This window comes from Anabrus simplex, chromosome 1, assembly GCF_040414725.1.
Source record: "Anabrus simplex isolate iqAnaSimp1 chromosome 1, ASM4041472v1, whole genome shotgun sequence".
Classification (NCBI taxonomy): Eukaryota; Metazoa; Arthropoda; class Insecta; order Orthoptera; family Tettigoniidae; genus Anabrus; species Anabrus simplex.
The window spans coordinates 139047805-139070338 of NC_090265.1; the positions used below are offsets into that span (position 1 = coordinate 139047805).

General features: G+C 40.2%; 1 protein-coding gene across 2 annotated transcripts in view; it reads left to right on the plus strand.

Annotated features, from left to right (window-relative positions):
- The window catches only part of Ipp (inositol polyphosphate 1-phosphatase), a 57914-nt gene that overhangs the window by 18463 nt on the left and 16917 nt on the right, over positions 1-22534 (plus strand). For both annotated transcript variants that reach the window (XM_068225746.1, XM_067139411.2), the window contains exons 3-4: positions 12759-12909; positions 16307-16475. In XM_068225746.1, coding sequence (XP_068081847.1) covers positions 12759-12909; positions 16307-16475 — 320 coding nt within the window. The remainder of the gene's footprint in view (positions 1-12758; positions 12910-16306; positions 16476-22534) is intronic.

Genomic DNA, 22534 nt, shown 5'->3' on the forward strand with positions numbered 1-22534 from the left:
TCCATCCAGGGTGATGATACACGTAAGAGTGTAAAGGATAGGAGGAATGAGTGAACTGTTCAAGAGTGTTTTTAAGTATGTTCCTTGTCTTACGTGTTGGGTTACAACAGACATTATTATAAAAAAAGCTAAGTGTACATATGTTGATCTAGAGTTGAGGTTATACAGGACAATGCTTAATGTTAATATGATATGATGTTGTATCTTGAGACTTGGATAAGATTGATTTTGATGTAAATACGCTCCAATACAGACCAATTAAGGACTGATGTGGTCAAGTTTGTTGACTCTTAAATATGTCGCTGTTCTTTTTGGGGTATTCCCGCACCACTTAGGTTTTTTAATTATTCTATTAAGACTCCCAAAACATGTACATATAAATAATTCAAATATTAATAATATATTGACAGGGCAGACTAACAACAATCACCCGTTGTACATACTATTATTACGAGTCAATACGGACCAATTAGGGACTGATATGGTCAAGTTTAAAGGAGAATAATAAAACTTTGATTTCCACCTAATTCAGACTTTCAATATGGAAAAATGAGGATAGTCTCTTGCAATGGTCAAGTTTGTCGACTCTTTAATATGTCGTTATTCTTTTTGGGGTATTCCCGCACCACTTAGGTATTTTCGTTATTCTATTATCTTTTTTTTCTTACAGCATTATCCTCCTCCTCCTTCCCATACACCCATAAGGTGATAGATACCAGGGAATGATGTGATTCGGCCAATTCTTTTATCTCTGTTTAACTCATCATTTCTAAAATATCTCCAGCACACACAACCAAATCAATTACAATACCTCTGTGCATTGTGATATATATCAGTTTTCCCATTTCATCTCCCCACCACCATCCATTCCAAATATATAGATTTTCTGCAGCACATAGTCCTAAAAGTTTATCCCCATATACATTCCGTTCTTTATCCTGACTGCTTCTGCTACCTTTCATTGGCTCTAATCCTTCTTTACTATATGCTGAAATTGACCCCCAATTTGTGCAGTTCAATCTCCCAACATGAAGGTCTTTTGATTTGACCTGCGTGTTGTGATGAGGATGAAATGATAATGAAGACGACACATACACCCAGCGCTGTGCCAACAGAATTAACCAATTACAGTATGGTTAAATTTCCTGACCCTGCTGGGATTTGAACCCAGGATCCCTGTGACCGAAGGCCAGTATGCTGATCATTTAGCCATGGAGCTGGACTTTGTATGTGGTGGCCGTAGTGGATGATTATATAGGAAGCCTATACATGTATCTCTGTCTACTTTCTTCCAGTTCGAGCTTATCCAAACTACATCTTCTATATCGTTAGGTAATTCTTCTGTCTGATTACTAAATTTCCTCCTTTATTAGAAGTGATATCCCTCCAGGGGTTCTCCTTCGTGCCTCTCCTTTTCTTTTCATTACACTTTTCATAACATACTCCTTCCACGGTAAGATCCTACCTTCAGGCATCCATGTTTCTAAACAGGCAAATATCTCAAAATTTTCCATGAGCTCAAACACCCTATTATTCCCCAGTTTACTTGTTAAGCCTTCTATATTAACAGCGGTAGAGTGTCGGCCTCCGGATCCCAAGATAGCGGGTTCAAACCCGGCAGAGGTAGTCGGATATTTGAAGGGCGGAAAAAAGTCCATTCGACACTCCATGTCGTATGATGTCGGCATGTAAAAGATCTCTGGTGACACATTTGGTGTTTACCTGACAAAATTCATTAAATCTCAGCCATAGACGCCCAAGAGAGTTTCGGTTTACTCGGTCTGCCACCTAGTGGGGGCCTAGAATAAAACGGAACGTCAAAATTGACGAGCAGACTGCCAGATGGCATCAAATTGAAATGTCTGCACACGGTAGCTGAGGCCATACGATTATTATTGTACCGGGCGGTACACCTCCACGCCGCTAATTTAAAATTTGCGCCAGTTGAAACTCCTCTGCTGGAGGAAGTCTGAACTTTATCTACGCTATTAATTCTCTACTTTCTCAGAAGATGTCACCACGTGGAAAATTTTGAGTTTTTGAACTGTGTCATTTTTGATGTGTTTTTGTTTCGCTTGAAGTAAGAAGTGTGAACTTTCTCTTCTAGAGGACACTACTGAAGATCAACAATAGTGCACCCTAGTGCGAAGTCAAAGAACTATTTTGTTGGAGAAATTTTTATTTCAAATGTTTGTTCTTTGCTAAATTTTTTTCAGTCATTGATTAAGTTGGCAATATTAACCCCTTCCTTCCCCTTGTTTTTAATCTAGCCTATCCCGAATTTCTTAAATTAATTTTCCACCAATTATGTGTTTCTTCTTAGTATTGTGTAGGGGGTTTATTGATGAACCAATAAAATCCTCGTGGGAGGGTGTTCTCATTCCCCTAACGCCTAGAACCTTCCGCGAGAGTATTTAAACTGCTGATTTTAGGGTCTCCGGGCCACTTCTGTTCCATCTTTCAGTGTATTAAGTACATAGCAGGAGGCGGGAAGCGCCTCTTTCCTCGGCAGCGGTCAACAACAAGGTAATGGCCAATTAATAACCTTTTTTCTTGGCTAGCTCAGCAGTTTAACTCTCGGGGCGGGTTCTAAGCGTTCCACCATGTAACCTTTTCCTAAATGTAACTACTCCTTTCATATATTCTCTTTTAAAGCTACATACTGGGATAGAGAGTGCTAACCCTCTCGAGCTCCCACTCATATTGTTTTGAGGTGAACTTATTTTTCTCAACCTATTCTTCGTTAACGTAAAACAAATTGTTCTCTTCTTAAGTCACCTCTTTAGTATGGGATTAGCCCTTGTATTAACGGCCTAGTGCCAAGTAGGTCTTAATCAAAGTGTATTAGGAGTGCAAGTTCGCCTCCTCTCAAATTGTTACCTTAGAGGTCATTTAAGTAACCTTCTTTTCATTTTATAGACCTCAGTAGATTGGGTATTCTACCCCTGTGTTTAGGTCCGTTGAGGACAACTTGAAGGTGGAGTTTGGTGTGGCCTGGGAGAGGCTTAAATTTGAGAGCGAGTGGCTCTTTTGAAAATTGAGTGTTGTACGCCTCGTGGAGGCTTTTCTGTGTAATTTGGAGCAAGGGCTCCTAGGCATGAATGGGGTTTTCTGCCCCTCTGTTGAAACTTGTGTTTGGGGTAGAACTGGGCTGATTGCCCTAGCATTGTGGAGTCAGGGCGCGAAGCCCAAATCTTGTAAATATTGTAACTACCCTTTGGACTTGCTACTTTGTACCTGCCATGCTTGTTATTTCTTTGTTTTAAAAAAGAAAATATAACCTTGTTAAATTTTAAATTAATTTTACTGTAGTAGCTTGAGACCTGTTCACCACCCCGCACCTTCTTTCACGCATAACTACCACAAAAACTCGGTAACAAGTGGTAGCAGAGCGTGGTTGAATGGGTCTCAATTTAGCCCCTTTTGACGGCTAAACATTGTTTTGTTCCGAACTCTAACTATTTTCCCAGTTGCTGGAATTTTTTGAGTTTTTCAAAATTGTTCTGTCACCATGCCCGGCCCTCGCGATGTTCTCCATCTTAACTATTTGCGCAAGGAGGAGTTGATCTATGAATTGACTATTAGAAATGTACAATCTGGAGGCACGGTTGCAGTAGACACAAACAGGCTTAGAGAGTCCCTAGATTTGCCCATTTCCATCCCCAATTTGGGAGAGAAAGAAATTGACGACTCTCTTTCCACGATCACGGAGAATATTACTGGGCTAGCTTCTGTAGTTAGTTTTTTTGATGAAAATGATCCTTCTCCTAATCAAATTAAGCGTGTGCAAGCTAGGCTGTTTCATTTTTCCAATAGAGTTAACGATCTGTTGTCTCTAAAGTTGAATGACGTTCAGAAGAAGGAAGCTAGTACGCTGCTTGAAAATATGTCTGAATTATCTAGCAAGGTCACTCAATTGTTAACTGGGGAGGTTCCTCCCAAAACTGATCAACCCGTCACGGTGAATGTAGGTAGCGAGGAAGAGCCTCATAAGGGAGAAGTCAATAGGATAACCGTTGCTGCTCAAACAACTTCTGCCCCATTGGACGAGTCTGAACGCCGTGCATCGTTGAGTAACATCCGTTCTGAATTAACTACCTTGCCATTGAAATCTTTACCTACTATGTCACCCGGGTTTAGCAGCTTGCCTCATCCATTGGCAATGTTGCTCAGAGGTATCTCTAAGTTTTCGGTTAATACCACCAGTGAAGTAATTTCATTTTTAAGATTTCTGGTTGAATTTCAGGATCATGCCCTTGTGTTTTCTCTTTCTCCATGTCAAATTTTGCAAATCATCTATCCTTATGCAATTGGTATTCTTTCTGACAAAATAGTAAGAGCCATAGCCGAACAGTCATCTATTGAAGATTTTCATGCACACTTGCTTGCAAATTTTATTCCCGCCCGCGCGAGGTCATCTCTGATTCAGAAGTACTATTATCGTGTACAGCGCTTGGATGAGAACTTGGCTGATTTCATACAAGACATTAAGTTTTATACTAGGGTGTTTGCCCTTCATTTTCCTGAAGATCAGATTGTACAGGCTATTGTAGAAGGCATTTCACCATCTTATAGGTCATATTTGTGTTTCGCGGCGTGCCCGCAAACTTTCTCTGAACTTGAAGCGTTGGCCGTCTCAGCGGAAGGAGTGAGGTACGCTGACTCTTTGCGTGTGGCAAAAGAACCCCCTCCTTCGTTTAGTAATACTCGGCCTCCACCTCGCCGACCAGTCACACCCCGTAAATGTTATGCTTGCGGGTCGCCTGACCATATTCGCAATAAATGTCCATTGGTCAAAACTAGTAGGGCAAATAATGGAGCTGGTTCAGCACAAGGCTGCTTTAAATGTGGGGCTTTCTCACATATCGCCAAGAATTGCCCAAACTCGATTAGCACCCCCTCCTGCTCAACTTCTGGTGCAAATTCTACCTATGCCAATAATAAAAAGTGACTAGTGGCTTCGGCTGAGTCGACTAATCCATCTTCCCGAGACTCAGCCCCTAGTAAACAGGTTGTAAATTCAGGGAACGAGCAATTTTCAAATTTATCTTTTGAAGGTCCCAAAGAGTGTCTTAGGATTGCGGCGGATTCCCCCGCACCGGTTCCTTTTCTTAAGATTGAGTTAAATAACAAGCCTATAACAGCTCTCTTAGATTCAGGCAGTGTTTGTTCGATTATTTCGGCTGAATGGTATTCTAAATTGAAGTCTGTTTGTAAACTACCTGACTATGTCTCATCTCCTGTTCAATATGTTTCGGCTAATTCATCCCCATTAGAAATTCTAGGTTCCTTATGGGTCAAAATTCGTATTTTTAAATTCACATGGAAAGTTAAATTGTTTGTGGCCAAGCTCTTGTCTTGCCCCATTATATTGGGAGCGGACTTTATTTTTCACACTGGTCTTGTGCTCGACCTTCAGAGTAGGTCTTGCACTTTCAAATTTGCCTCTAATTGTAACATCCCTTTATTAAAGTGTAATTCTGCATCATGTTCTTCTATTTCGCCTACCCAGGATGAGATGTTGTTAGATCTTAGACATCTACCTGAGGAGCAGGCTGATAGTATTCGTAAGCTGTGTCAGTCGTTTCCAGAGGTGTTTTCTGATACTCTTGGTGTTACTGACCTGATCGAATACAAAATTGAGGTCACGGATTCGATTCCTGTCCGTTTTCCACCGTATAGGCTATCTCCACCTAAAATGAAGGCTCTGAAAGAAATTATCGATCAGATGTTGAAGGATGGTATTATTAGGCCCTCTAAGTCGGCGTATTCTTCGCCTATTTTTTTAGTTCCGAAACCCCAAGGAGGTTTCAGGCCTGTCATTGATTATAGGGCTCTCAATCGGAAGGTGGTGTTGCAATCTGTGCCCCTTCCTGACCTTCATTCTTGTTTTTCATGGTTTCGTAAGGCCAAGTTCTTTACTATCTTGGACTTGAATCAGGCCTATAATCAAATTCCCCTTGCCGAAGAGTCTAAACATCTTACAGCGTTTGCCACGGACTGGAACTTATACGAATACAACCGCGTGCCTTTCGGGCTCCCCATGGGAGCAGCTGTACTCACTAGGCTACTAGATAGGGTCTTCTCCGACATCAAATTTGAGTACTTATATCACTACTTGGATGATGTCGTCGTATTTTCAGAGACTTTTGAAGAGCATCTAGATCATCTGCGAGAAGTTCTCGATCGCCTTCGCAAGGCTGGGTTAACTGTTAAGTTGTCCAAGGTCGCCTTTGCTAAGCCCTCTATGTCTTTCCTAGGGCATATTGTGTCATCTGATGGTGTAGCCGTTGATCATTCTAGAACACAGGCCATCCGTGATTTTAAACCTCCCAAGGACATTAAAGGTATCGCCAGGTTCGTTGGTATGGTGAATTTCTTCAGGAAGTTTATTCCTAACTTCGCTAATAGAGCGGCGCCCTTAAACCTTCTTCGTAGGAAAGGCATCAAATTCGAGTGGGGACCTTCTCAACAAGCCGCTTTTGAAGACCTTAAATTAGCTCTTTGTAATGCCCCTGTACTTGCTATGCCTGATTTCTCGAAGAAATTCATTGTCCAAACCGACGCGTCGTCGTCAGCAGTAGCGGCAGTCCTTCTTCAAGAGACTGAACTAGGGAGGCGACCTATCGCCTATGCATCCAGGACTTTGTCGGCTTAAGAAGCCAAGTATTCCATCTATGAGCTCGAAGGTTTGGCAGTCTTATTCGCCTTAGAGAAGTTCCGTCTCTATCTGGAACATGTTAAATTCGATCTGGAGACAGATAATCAAGCCTTAAGCTGGGTCTTAGGTAGGCCGCGTCGTACTGGTCGTATAGCCCGCTGGGCCATCCGTATTTCTGCCTTCCAGTTTAATGTTAGACATATCAGAGGTACCGAAAATATTGTCGCTGATGGACTCAGCCGTATGTTTTCAAACGACGTTGAGATCCATGAACCGGTCGACAGTTCATCACCTTCCGAGTCCACACTATCTGATGTTAATACCATCTTAACTGATGCTCCCATGCTTTTTAGGGATATTGAGAAATACCAACGTGAAGATCCGACGCTGGCTCCGATAATGGAAACCCTTTCTTCTGGGGAACATGTTGTCCCTTATGTTCTGAGGAATGGTGTTTTATGTTGCCCATCGAGGCATGACAAGATGATGAAGGCTGTCGTTCCAGCTGTTCTCGTGCCTATGATCGTCAAATATTATCATGAGACCCCATTAGAAGGGCATCTTGGAATCTTTAAAACCCGTGAAAAGATTCGTGAAATGTTCATCTGGAAAGGTATGGACGGTGAAATCCGTGAACTAGTAAAGGCTTGTAAATCCTGTTTGATTAGTAAACCAACCATGTCCACCAAGGTAGGCCTTTTGTCTTCCCATCAAGCGTCACGCCCCATGGAACGCCTGTACATTGATTATGTAGGACCCTTCCCCCAGTCAAAGGGTAATGCTAACAAGTTCATCCTTGTATGCGTAGATGGTATTACCAGATTTTCTTGGTTATTTCCGACTAAGCTGGCTACTGCTCAGTCTACCATTACTTGCTTAAATTCTATTTTTGCTTCTTTTGGTCCGTGCCAATATATTGTATCTGATAATGCTAAGGCTTTTACATCTAATTTATTTCGTAAATTCTGTTTTGACTTATCCATCTCTCATGTAACTACTTCTGCTTATTACCCTCAACCATCTCTGGCTGAACGGGTTAATCGTAATCTCAGGTCCGCACTTATTGCCTATCATCATGAAGATCATTCCAGGTGGGACACGTCCCTGCATTGGTTAGCTTTTGCTTTGAATTCGGCGGTTCATGAATCACATAAATTTACTCCATCTTCTTTGATGTTCAAATTTGTTCCCAACACGCCGCTCTCTAACCTCTGGTCTCTGAGTGACATTCTACCCGAGACAATAGATCCGGATAATATTAAAGATCTTTGGAAGAAGGCTAAAGCCAATCTTAAGGTATCTCATGAAAAGGTTAGGGAAAGGTATGATCGTGGACGGAGACCCACCACTTTGAAGGTAGGTGACCAGGTGATGGTCAAGAACTTTGTTCCCGCGGGCAAGCTTGCCCCCAGATTCCATGGGCCATGCATTATTCTGGATTTCCTTACGCCGGTTACCTTATTGTTAAGTAATCCAGCCACCGAGAGGATATTTAGAGTTCACCTGTCCCAGGTGAAACCGGTGTAATTTCTATGTTAACTTGCTTCATATTATTTTGAAAGGAATATGAAGGTTATATTTTTTTGGAGTTTCACTTTTAAGGCTTTCTGCCCCTTCTATAATATTTTGTCTTATATGTAAGCTTTTTGTAAAACCTTCCCCGATCCGTTAAACTGCCATTTTGTCCTTACCATGGCCATTACCACGCTCCCGTCTCCTGCTATACACACTGCGGCTTGATTACATTAAATGCCATGGACACCTGCACGCCGCTGACCCCTCAACCTCTTCACCAAGCCTGTGCCCTCAAAAAGATGATGGTCCAACACAATTCTGCCGCCTAGCTTTAATGTTTCAGTGCCCCCGCAGCCGCGCGGCGCCGTGCAGCAACTGGGGCAGAGGACGGGCCCCCTCTTCTCCAGCGAGGACGTCAGGTGCACGGCGAGCCGGAGCTCTCCTCCCGGCCAAGGCTGATGCGCGGGGCACGACCTGCTACTTGCCCGCAGCCTGTATGTGTTCACCGCGGGCGCGGCGTGTTTCAACACCTCTGCTCCCCTCATAGTGCGGGCGAGCGGTATCTCAGGGTACTTGAGGGGTCCGAGCGGCCTCCTTTTGGACGCAAGCTGCAACGGCCGGTCTGGCCATTCAACTTAATCAACATCAACTACATGGACAGTTACGATAAGCAATGACTACACTTGGGAATTCAACAGCAATATTTGGTGGCAATTGCAAAATTTTTCTTCACCTCTAAGTATTAAAAGTTTATCTTCAGAAATTCAACTTCTACAAATATAAAGACTTTACTTCACCTGCAACAACAAAATTTTGAAACTGAATCAAACCAAATTAAGAAAATCTTATAAATGCTTCTGCAATCAATCTTCATATCTACAGCATAACTTGGACCTTGTTTCAAACAGATTTCATGTGTCACCCCTGGAGGTACTTTTAGGGGGGGAGGTCTGTACCGGGCGGTACACCTCCACGCCGCTAATTTAAAATTTGCGCCAGTCGAAACTCCTCTGCTGGAGGAAGTCTGAACTTTATCTACGCTATTAATTCTCTACTTTCTCAGAAGATGTCACCACGTGGAAAATTTTGAGTTTTTGAACTGTGTCATGTTTGATGTGTTTTTGTTTCGCTTGAAGTAAGAAGTGTGAACTTTCTCTTCTAGAGGACACTACTGAAGATCAACAATAGTGCACCCTAGTGCGAAGTCAAAGAACTATTTTGTTGGAGAAATTTTTATTTCAAATGTTTGTTCTTTGCTAAATTTTTTTCAGTCATTGGTTAAGTTGGCAATATTAACCCCTTCCTTCCCCTTGTTTTTAATCTAGCCTATCCCGAATTTCTTAAATTAATTTTCCACCAATTATGTGTTTCTTCTTAGTTTTGTGTAGGGGGTTTATTGATGAACCAATAAAATCCTCGTGGGAGGGTGTTCTCATTCCCCTAACGCCTAGAACCTTCCGCGAGAGTATTTAAACTGCTGATTTTAGGGTCTCCGGGCCACTTCTGTTCCATCTTTCAGTGTATTAAGTACATAGCAGGAGGCGGGAAGCGCCTCTTTCCTCGGCAGCGGTCAACAACAAGGTAATGGCCAATTAATAACCTTTTTTCTTGGCTAGCTCAGCAGTTTAACTCTCGGGGCGGGTTCTAAGCGTTCCACCATGTAACCTTTTCCTAAATGTAACTACTCCTTTCATATATTCTCTTTTAAAGCTACATACTGGGATAGAGAGTGCTAACCCTCTCGAGCTCCCACTCATATTGTTTTGAGGTGAACTTATTTTTCTCAACCTATTCTTCGTTAACGTAAAACAAATTGTTCTCTTCTTAAGTCACCTCTTTAGTATGGGATTAGCCCTTGTATTAACGGCCTAGTGCCAAGTAGGTCTTAATCAAAGTGTATTAGGAGTGCAAGTTCGCCTCCTCTCAAATTGTTACCTTAGAGGTCATTTAAGTAACCTTCTTTTCATTTTATAGACCTCAGTAGATTGGGTATTCTACCCCTGTGTTTAGGTCCGTTGAGGACAACTTGAAGGTGGAGTTTGGTGTGGCCTGGGAGAGGCTTAAATTTGAGAGCGAGTGGCTCTTTTGAAAATTGAGTGTTGTACGCCTCGTGGAGGCTTTTCTGTGTAATTTGGAGCAAGGGCTCCTAGGTATGAATGGGGTTTTCTGCCCCTCTGTTGAAACTTGTGTTTGGGGTAGAACTGGGCTGATTGCCCTAGCATTGTGGAGTCAGGGCGCGAAGCCCAAATCTTGTAAATATTGTAACTACCCTTTGGACTTGCTACTTTGTACCTGCCATGCTTGTTATTTCTTTGTTTTAAAAAAGAAAATATAACCTTGTTAAATTTTAAATTAATTTTACTTTAGTAGCTTGAGACCTGTTCACCACCCCGCACCTTCTTTCACGCATAACTACCACAAAAACTCGGTAACAATTATTATTATTATTATTTATTAACAAAGCCAATGCTCCGTACTAGTTATTTTGCTTTTCTGTTATCACCCTTCCTGTTTTACTTTGTGTGTTTATTGTCTTATCAATTTGGACTATACTTCCATGAGGAGAGCTATAAATTCCCCCTAGCATCTCTCTTTCCCGTCCCCTTTCCCTCTACGAGATCCTGCTTCTTAGCCCAAATATCTTTTAAGTTCTGTCCTTGTTTCTTTTTCTTATCATCATCTGTTTTACCACTACTTTTTACAGCTACCAGGTGCTAGCCCCCGGTTCAACATTAGATGTTCAGCATTTACTCACAAGCCACCACTCAGCATGCACTGGTGACAATGTCCTCATTCTCTGTGGCTGTCAGTAAACCCATTGGCCTGTGCTCCACTCCTGTTTCTTGCGCATCATCATTCCTTCTTCCATGTTGTAGTGCTCGTACTGCACTACCTTCTCGCACCAAGGTTTCCAGATGAGATGACGAGTAATTCTTTCTCCAACAACTATCTCCTAATATGAAAAGTCTCTTGCCCTTTCTGAACGCTGTTAGGCTGTCACTTATTGCTCTCCCCAGGTGAAATCGAAGAACTGTAATCTCCTTTCTTTCTTCAACTCCTGGGTCTCTCTGGATCCTAACTTCTGTCCCTTTTAAAAAATTCTTGGCATCCTGTAGAATTTGATAAGCTTTCATCCTGGATACCAGTTGCTCCTTAAATTGGCCTATTTCCTTGGGTCCTTCCTATTCTCTGCACATCAGCCACATCAGATTCCATGCAATGTACTTTCACTCCTGCTGTAAGCACTTCTAACACAGAAGATAATAAAGCCAATTCACCCTCGCTCCTATTCTCTATAATCCCATATATGATCAGGCATCTGCTATGTTGGGTAAGCGTTGCTCTCCAGACCTACATCTCCAGCTCCCATGTGCACCGCTCCAACGCCAAGTGCTGTTCCTTTGCAATTTCCACCTCCTCCTGATATTTATCCAGGCATTCTCTTATACCTGCCATGTCACCTCTTAGGCTATTCTGTTTCATGATCAGCTCTCTCATTGTATCTGCTTGGCTGACCTCTTTTACCACCTCTTCAATTTTTTCTATATCCTCCCAACTCAATGGCCCAGGATTGCTTTCCACTCCTCCAATCACTCATACCACTGCAATCACTATCGCTGTCAACACCATTTTAGAGTAATTTACATCACATTTTAGTCCACATACCTGGTACTCTATGCGGTTATTCCATCGGCCGATGACCGGTTGGTGGAGTTCTGTGCCTATCCCCATTTCACTTCAGCAACAAACACTCAGCACTCCCGCACACGTCTGCTTCACTTGCAGGGCTCGAATCGACTGAAACACAGATACATGTACTCTTGACTTGACTTGTTTTCCCAACAGACTTGTCGTGTAGGCAACAAGAGTTGAAAATTTTCATGTCCATTCTTATTCTACTTCCACTTTTTCACACCTGTGGGGTCGCGGGTGTTAACTGCGCTGCACATGTGGGTTTGGCCCTGTTTTACAGCCAGACGCTCTTCTTTTTGCCAACCCTATGAAGGGATGTATTCACTATTGCATGTTTCTGTGTTGCTTGGTAGAGTGGTGTGTTGTCTGAATGTGAAGAGGGTAGTGTTACGATAAACACCCAGTCCCCAAGCCAGAAGAATTAATCAGATGCAATTAAAATTCCCAACCTGGATCCTCTGAACCAAAGGCTTCAACACTTACCATTCAGCCAAGGAGTCAGATGAAAATTGCATATCCATGATATAAATAAACAGCTTGAGTACCATTTAGTGGATTTCTTGATGCTTTTGATTGTCTTGATCATCTTATCACTTCTGTTTTTAAACTCCAGTGATTTATCGTAATCCACAACTACTATAGGTTTCAACCTTCTCTTGGTGGTTTTATGTTCCGCTTAAAGTTTATGCCATTTCTCTGTGATGAAATGTTGAGAGTATCCATTCTTCCTTTTCACACTAACTTTTGGTGGACTGATTTTTCACTTAATAGAGGAGCTTAGATGTCTATAATGTTAATGTCTGTACTTTGTATTTTATGCTGTATGAAGATTTAATATTCTGTAACAGGTTCTCTTTATGCTGTATGAAGATTTAATATTCTGTAACAGGTTCTCAATGGTGACACAAGAGCTGCAGAACTTCTTGCAAGAGAGGTTCACAGGAATGTATCTGTTGAAGATATCAACCTTCCATCACCTTTTGTACCTGTTGATCTGGAGCTTCCATTGGATGATCTTGGGATATGGATTGATCCAATAGGTCTGTACAGAAAATTTCTTCCCTTTCTTTTCCCGTGATACATTGTGTTTTCCACAGTTATGGTTAGGTTTTGGATTTGTGTGAACTAAAATCTGTGCATTTATGCCCTAAAATAAATGTCAAAATATGACTTTTTAATGGGTGCACCACCCTGCAGTTTTTATAGACTGCCTGGCTAACATAACCTAGATATGTGCTAGTGACATAATATTAATACATATTTGGGTCATTGGGTGCTCCAGATGAAAATGTAAAATTTATTTAAATGATAGATCTTCATTATTGCCAGTATAATTGCATCAGTTACATCAGAGTTTAAATGTTTAGCTTGACTATCATGTAGTGTCATGCGCGATTGGTGCCTGGATTAGCACAAAATCACATGTAAACACTCGATTCCATGGGACGTCACAAACTCTTGTGGCACTCCACAGCTAGCGAGTGGTAAGCCCTGGTGTTGCATGATTATGAATGAACACTAGAACACTGGAAGTTCGAAATAATTTTTTATGTCTATTTTGTGATAATAACACTAAATACGGTTGCTCAATTTTTCAATTAATGTTCACCTGTCTGATATAATACCATTATTAATGCCCTGAGGGGAATAAATTTAAATTTTATCATTTTCATTTTATTAACATAGTATTCCACGCCTGGCTACTCATTCCTGCCACCCGGCTGACAAAACTTTCTGGGGAGAACACTGATGACATAAGAACTTGGAACTATGTTGCAAAAGAAATTACCTTATTTATCCACTTAATGAATGCCATTGCATGATGGGCACACTGAAATCTTTCCCTTAAAAATTTGGGGAGAAAAGTTCCCTGCTTAATGGATGTATTTCACTTAAATCAGAAGTTGTCTTAGTAATATTTAAAATTTTAAAATCGGTTTGATTGCAGTGTGCAGTAAAAATAGTAAACAAAGATTACCGGCTGCAGACTCTATTGTGCTGACCACACAGGCCATTTTCCATGAAGGATAGTAATCATTCCTGCAGCATTTGTGTTAAGGAGGTGACAGTGTGCTGTATATTTAGAGAGAGAGAGAGAGAGAGAGAGAGTGTGGTATTTATTGGTGGTGATGAGAACCGAAGGGTTGCATAGTCATGTTCAAATTAAAGTTTTTAAAAATCATTGCATGAAAACTGTAATTGTGATTGGTCCTTTTTTTAATGTGCTTAAAATACACCCTTTGGTTAATAGCCCAGTGTTGGTTGGAATGCCTGCAGACATTGAGTGTGTTGATGTGTAATCAGGTGCCACACATCATACATGCCGCCAGAGGTCCCATTTTGAAGCGAGACCATCGTTTAGCACCCTTGGGAAAACAAGGTGTCCGCCTCATTTTCATGCAAAAACTTGCTATAGAATACTTAGTGACCGACTCCAGCCACAATTTCTCAAGTTAGAGAAGACATGCATTTTACTACAAAAAAATGGAGTTTGAAGTTCCTTCATGTTTTCTTTAGATTTATAATTTGTTATGTCTTAAGGCTGATTAAGCTATTTTAACTACCAATCTTTTTCAATCAATGGTAAAACAAAATGTTTTTGATTGAAGTTCTTATCATTTGCACCATTTACTTCAAGACTCGGTGAATGGTCATCGAGAAGACTTTCATACAAATATTCTCATGGAAAAGAAATATGGCCTTAGACTTTTAAGATAGTGATATATAAGTTATTGTCCTCGGCTCATTGTTTTTTTTTTTTTTTTTTTTTTTGCTAGGGGCTTTACGTCGCACCGACACAGATAGGTCTTATGGCGACGATGGGATAGGAAAGGCCTAGGAGTTGGAAGGAAGCGGCCGTGGCCTTAATTAAGGTACAGCCCCAGCATTTGCCTGGTGTGAAAATGGGAAACCACGGAAAACCATTTTCAGGGCTGCCGACAGTGGGATTCGAACCTACTATCTCCCGGATGCAAGCTCACAGCCGCGCGCCTCTACGCGCACGGCCAACTCGCCCGGTGGCTCATTGTTAATCTAGTCACATATCATTCAAAGTTTTTAAGATACAGTGAACTCTTGTTAAGAGGACGTTTACACAAAACTTTAAGATAATTGGTGCTATATTTTTAAAAAAGAGGACTTTTAGGTTAATGTTACAAGTCAGTATTCACGGCTCATGTTTTTACCCTTTACCGGTCCAACGTCGAGGTGACTTCGACATCATGGTTTATTGTAACTGGTCCAACGTCGAGGTCACCTCGACATTATGTTTCGTTCTATTTAAGAAGTTATTTATTGAAGTCCTTTCACCTGATTGAGGTACATCGATATCCTTGATGTTTCTAGAGCAAATTTTCGTGCACAAAGGAAGCTGTTCTTTTATCTCCATGGAAATAATACGAGATATATGTAGCCGTGTATCGTCATGGTTACCCGCAGCCTGTCAGCTGTGTTTTGTTTACATTGAGTAGTGTGCACACGTGTTGTAATGTAAATTTAGTCATCCCTCATTTATACTGTAGATAGACCTAAATATATATATATGATTTTCTTTTTAGCAAATGGCTTCTATTGCTGTGCATGTCCAAGGCTATGTTTAGCTCGTCAGTTCTGTAGCTGCTTTTCCTGGTGCACCTCATGGGGATGAGCTGCATGCACTGCTGTGAGAGGGTGTAGGTGTAATTTTATGGGCTAGGAAGGGGAAAAAAGCAACTATGGCCTTGAGAAATGTACCATCCTGGCATTTGCTTTGAGTTGAAATGAGAACTATTAAGAATCTTGACCATAATGGCCAGTATTGAAATGAGAAATCACGGAAAACTATTTTGAGGATGGCAGGTGGGGGACTCAAACTCACCTGTCTCTCAAGTACAACTACAACTGGCCGCGCTGCACCACACTGAGCTAACCTCTTTGCTACTAAATAATTAAAGGTGATCACTACAAGATTGCTTATCATATAAGAATAGCACAGACTGTCTTCTTTCTGGTGTTTGGCCTCTTAATTTTTTTTTGCAAGTTGCTTTACATCGCACCGACACAGTTAGGTCTTATGGCGACGATGGGACAGGAAAGGGCTAGAAGTGAAAGGAAGCGGCCATGGCCTTATTTAAGGTACAGCCCCAGCATTTGCCTGGCGTGAAAATGGGAAACCACGGAAAACCATCTTCATGGCTACCGACAGTGGGGCTCGCACCCACTATCTCCCGATTATTGGATACTGGCCGCACTTAAGCGACTGTAGCTATCGAGCTCAGCTTTGGCCTCTTAAAATAATAAATCATTACCTATCTGTTCCAAACTATTTATATTTAGAAAGTATGTTGCAAGATGTGATAAAATTTGTACTTCCTCACCTCTTACCTTGAGATCATCAATGTATAATTTTTTCCAAATTACCTGTTGTGTACCTGAACAAATAAATTGTTACCTTTTCAGATTCTACAGCTGAATACATCAGTGGTGGTCAAGTGCCAACGACTGTGCGGGATATTCATGCAAGTGGTCTCAGTTGTGTGACTGTCCTGATTGGCGTGTATAACAGACTGACAGGAGAGCCTGTCATAGGCATTGTTAACCAGCCATTTTACTCTGTTCACAATGCAAGGTAGTAACAAATTCTGTTAGACTGTGTGTAAATATCAAACTTGCTGCTGCTCTTTGTGAATGGATGTATTATTATTTTTGAATCATGCAACAACAAAATTTTTTTTAACCCTGTAAGATTGCTTGAGAAATCCTTCAAATACTTCAAATTCTCCCAAATCATCATAAGTCAGAATATATTACTCAAACAATTATGCTATTGATTCATTTACTTAAAGATATTCACTATTAGGATTTATTATAATTTTACAATCTGCTTTACATCACACAGATGCAGGTAGGTCTAATAGTGATGATGGGATAGGAAAGGGCTAGGAGTGGGAAGGAAGCAACTGTGGTCTTAATTAAGGTACAGCCCCACAGAAACCATCTTCAGGGCTGCCGACATTGGGACTTAAACTCGCTATCTCCTGAATGCAAGCTGATAGCTATGTGAGTCAGACCGCGCAGCCACTTGCTCAATAGGATTTATTGTAAATAGTATGGTGACTTCAGTGGTGCAGTTGGTTGTCATTTTCGTTCTATTCCGAAGATTGTAGGTTCGATCACTTCTGAGGTTGGTGGCATTTGAAGGTGTTTAAACATGAAAAAACTGTATTGTTTGCTTTGGAAGTTTGGAAAACAGAACTAAAATCTGACACTATGGTGTGTCTCAAAATCTATAGCAATTGAAAGGATATTGAACAAATTACATTATTTTAATAATAACAATAACAACAACAATAATCTTTCTGTAGGTTATCCTCTAATGTGCAGTGATTTGAAGGATATATACCTGGCAACAACATTCAAACTAGATATTTTTGTCTTAATTTTTAGTGCTTATTGCAATTTATTTGTGATTGGAAAATTGATTTTTCCATAATGTTCATATTTTGAATACAGAAATGAAATTTTCTATTTATATGATAAACTAGCAAGATACCCATGCTTCGCTACGGTATTATACTGAAATTTATAATTGAATGCTTATTGTTTTAGATATATAATACACCGAAATTCGCGATCCGACTCGTTTCCTGCGAGAATCCGCCAAAATTCGCGATCTGACTTGTTTTCTAATAGATTACGGCAAGTTTCCTCCCATTTTTCAATCTTTCTTTCCAGCAATCGATTTCGTACTTCCCGGGCTAGGTCCAGGTATTCCACCTGGTCAGTTGTGTCCCTAAATCTTTGCCATCTTTTCCTATAAGCACTTTTAATATGGAACAAATCCTTCAGGAGATCCGGCATGGTGTCGTCTTGGGTGCCTTGGCGATACTGAACCCGCGGCCGGACTGCATTCTTAGTCATTACCCGTCCTGGACCCGTTTCCAGCGCGGTCCGCACATTTGACGACGGTCCAGAACATTATTATTATTATTATTATTATTATTATTATTATTATTATTATTATTATTATTATTATTATTATTATTATTATTACTACTACTATTATTACTACTATTATTAATTACTATTATTACTACTATTATTACTACTATTTTTACTATTATACTATTATTACTATTATTATTATTATTATTATTAGATGTTCTGGACCCCACAGCAAGATGCAAGACCGCTACTTGGCGGTAAATTACATCTGCTGCCTTTGTCATTGTTGACAATGTGACCAGCACCATTGTCGCGCGTAGGCAAGTGTGCAGGATTTTTGGTGATACGAATGACATACTTCCGTGCATCATTGACCTTATTATAGAGGTGAACAATTTGACGGTCAATCTTATGCCTATCGTTTATATCAAATGTGTTTAAATTTTTATTTATATGCCAGGAGAATCTACTGTAATCTAAGAACGTTCTCTGAAGGAAAAGATGGCTGTTGAAAATGAACCCAGGAAAGATTAAAAATGATCGGTTTATGATCAGAATAAGTACATCGAACATCTACAGCCTGTTTCCAGTCATTCGACAGAGTCAAGAATGGAATGAATAAAGTTCCATCTAGCGGCAACAATAGGAATTGTGCCGGCTGCCAAGCACTCCTCTGGGGCAATGATCGATGAATGACAAATGAAATGAAATTTTGGACAGTGTTGCTGGAATGAATGATGACAGGGAGAACCGGAGTATCCGGAGAAAAACCTGTCCCTCCTCCGTTTTGTCCAGCACGAATGTCACATGGAGTGACCGGGATTTGAACCACGGAACCCAGCTGTGAGAGGCTGGCGCGCTGCCGCCTGAGCAACTGAGGCTCCTTATAAGTACATTATGAACAGTAAAATCAATTGGTCTCACCTCCTTTTACACCCCCCTGCCGTTAAGTATATTTACCCCCCCCCCACCAAAAAAAAATTAAAAGAAGGTGTGTTTCTTTATGTTTAAAGGAGATTCCAAACACCAATGTTCAGGACTATTACCTTAAGTTTTGAGATATGAGTATCCCCATAAAAATAATTAACTTTTTTCACTTCCTTTCACACTCCCCCCCCCCCCCCCCCTCTAAGTGAATTATCCGGCCAAAAATACTTGTTTCTTTAATAGTAACGGATCTTCTAAATACCAATTATCACGACTCTAACTTCTTCAGTTTTTGATTTATATGTCCTCATGAAAAGAATTCAACTCCTTTTCACTCCCGCCCCCCAGGATGGTTCCCCCCCAAAACACGTTTTTCTTTGTTTTTAAAGAAGATCCAAATACCAATTTTCACGTCTGTAACAACTTTAGTTTTTATTAGATGTATGTGTTCTCATACAATTAAGTCAATTTTTCAATTCTTTGACACCCCCCCGCCCCTTTCTTTGAATTTTCCGAGAATACGTGTTTCTTTACTGTTAAACCAGATTCCAAATATCAAATTTCACGTCTGTAACATCTTCATTTTTGAGATATGAGTAGCCTAATTAAAAGAGTTCGACACCATTTTCAGTCTATTTTACCCCCACCTCCATCCAAGTGGTATTTCCGAAAACAAAAAATACACGTTTCTTTATTTTTAATAGAGATAAAAATACCATTTTTCACTTCTGTAACATGTTAAGTTTTTTTTGATGTACTGTAGAAATTCTCACTTTAAAATTTCACCCCCCTTTTTAGTTCCCCTTAAGAGGAGTTTCACCGGGCTCGATAGCTGCAGTCGCTTAAGTGCGTCCAGTATTCAGGAGATAGTAGGTTCGAACCCCACTGTCGCCACAAGGTTACCCCCAAAATCAAAAGTTGCTCTAACTGGTAAATGTTTTCTCATTGGTTTCATATTGATGTCCAAAGTGCTTCCTGTTTAATTACTTTTATGCCTTTTCCTCTGAATACCGGTAATACAAGGTCTGTTGCGCTAGTGCCATTTGGCGTTATGTATGTTAACATGTCAGGTTCGTTCTACTATATCCAGGATTAGATCTGTTTTATGGCTTGGTTTATCAATTCATGCATTGAGATCGCCTGCAAAAATTACTTGTTTATCAATCATCGTTCGTGTTAAAACTTCTGTTATTTGTTCAGTGACATTTTCTACAGTCATCTGAGGATGATCATTTTTACCTATTATTGTAAGATAATTTGTTTTAACTATAATTGTGTTTTCATCTCTTATTACTTCCTTTATTAATTTCAGAGAAGGTTTAAGAAAGATAAACACCTCCTGCTGGTCTACGTAAGGTTTGGAAAGCAAAAGAGTGGATTCCATAGAATCCTTTTATAGTATATTCTTCTGTTAAAAAGGTTTCTGTTAATATGATAGCTTCATATATTGTTAATGTTTCTGTTGGGATGAATGGTATCACAGTTTTTAAACCTTCGATGTTCCATAGTAAAACATTTCATTGCTTATTATAAGTCTGCACCACTGCTGTATCGAATCTTTCAAAAACGAAATCTTCTTACTTTTACTCCTTTTGGCCAGAAATCTTGTTGTTCTGTGTCAGTGAGAAAACTGAACAGAAATACTATTTTGAAAGCCTTTTTCTCTCCCTGGGTAAGTAGTTCTTTTGCAATCTATATTATCTTTGAATCCTTTTTCCTCAAGGTAACGTCTTACATTTTCTGTAGTTTTGTTTTTCTTTAGGTTACTTAAATATAGCCATGCCTTCTTTTCTGCAAATTCAAGTTCATTGTTTTCTAGTACTCCTGTCCCAATGATGGTTTTTACTTGATTAAAATGTCTTTTGCTTCCTCGTGTGCATGCTGTTATATCTTATGAATCTCTTTGGTTGATAATGTGAAAACTCGCCCTGTTGTTTGTGTGAAATAGTTTCTCATTGACATTTCATGTGTTTATATCAGTTATTGTCAATGTATTTTGGTTTAGACATTGATTAACTTTATCTTCTTTTAGTACGTTCAGCTTACTTGATATAAAGTCCATTATAAATTGTACGTCCTTTTTTATGCATGTTATATCATCTTTTCTCTTTAATTGTGTTTATGTATTTCATAGGTGATGTCACCTGTATCAAGTTAGTTGAATTAGTTGAATGTTGCATCTGAAACAGGTGACCATCAGTAGTCGATAGATGTTGATTGCCATTAGTTTGTAGCTGCATGATGTTGACAAATGGTGCTACTTGTCCTGTAGATAAGTTGTCTTCTCCTTGCATGTCAACAATTTGACTTCTCCTAACCTCGTTTAGGGTATTCTCAATTTCATCATTCCTAACATTTAGAACGGTTTTCATATCAATGAAACGGGTTCTGATAACACCACATGTAGAATATCTTCTTTCACCTCTTTTTTTTTTTTTTTTAGATAACCTCCTATTTCCAGAATATTCCCTAAACTTTTCAGGGCACCTTCAAGTCTTGTATTAATCTCGTCCGCCATGTTGTTGGGAATCCCTTAGCAACTCATAAATCCTATCTGTGCCTGCAGCTTTATTGCTTTTTTGTCTTTTTTATTGCTGATTCTATTTCGTTTGCTGTGAATAAGGAGATCATCTCTGTCTCGAATGATTGTCTTGTATCAGGTGGAGTTCCTGTTTGCCCAGAATTAAAGACCCGCGTGAAATGATCTCCCACTTGTCCATCGGGACCTCACCAGGTGTTGTAATGGGTCCTTTTTTAAGAGCAATGAAGGGGTCCTTGTGGACTACCTTTGCCTCTAATAAGGCTTCCTTTTTGATAAAATGTGACTTCTTATGCTTTGAGAGTTTCTTGTATTCTTTTCTCTTCCTCGCGTATTCTTCTAAGAAATCTTTACTGGAGTTGATATTTGCTAAATGCAAGGCGTCTAATGTTTCTCTCTGGGTTTGGTAGCATTCTGTATCGAACCAGGGTTTATTATTCCTCCTTGAGGCTGGTATCATTACAGCATTCAGAGTATCTTGAATGGTGCTCATACCAAGGTTAATGTTGTTATCTGTCGAGTATCTTTTTGTGTCATCTAAAGCCTGTTTGTTGTTGATCAAGTCTGATATATTCAACCTTCTTGAGAGTTTGTGTGAGTCTGAAGGTGGTCGTTTATTGACATTACTTGCCCATAAGGACGAAGCTGATACGTATTGGTACTGCACCTGCCCCCTACCCATAAAGTATCCAGCGATAAATCTACAGGGTTGTTATCTGGGTTAAAATATCAAGTAGGCATCATAAATATGAGAATGTTTGTATGTATGTATGTATGTATGTTCAGTCTTCAGTCCTACGGCTGGTTGGATCCTCAACAGTTCCGCCATAAGCTGTCATAGATGGCCTAGGCATTACTGAAGAGGTGTACTAGGGAAATGAGGAGCGAGGTAGTTTCCCGTTGCTTTCCTCACCAAGCCAGAAGTTGCAGTTACATATCAGTCTGCCAAGCCCACTGAAATGCATGCACCAGCCAACCCTATGAGCAACATTTCACACCATTCATAGCAGGGACTGGCTGCAGAAGGAATGGCATTACTAGCATCGCTCATACCTCAGTCACTTTCATTATTGTCAAAGCCAAGGTTAAGACAGAGACAGATCAATGAAAGTAACAAAATTGCTCTAGACCATACTAGAAGACATAGTGCACTTAAACACTAGGTCCTGCCAGCAAAGGCAACTTGGCGGAATAAAGGGTAGGAGAAATACGGGTTTCATATAATTAAAATCGAATGAGAACACTATTTTAAAATATTAAAATCAAAGGGTTTATTA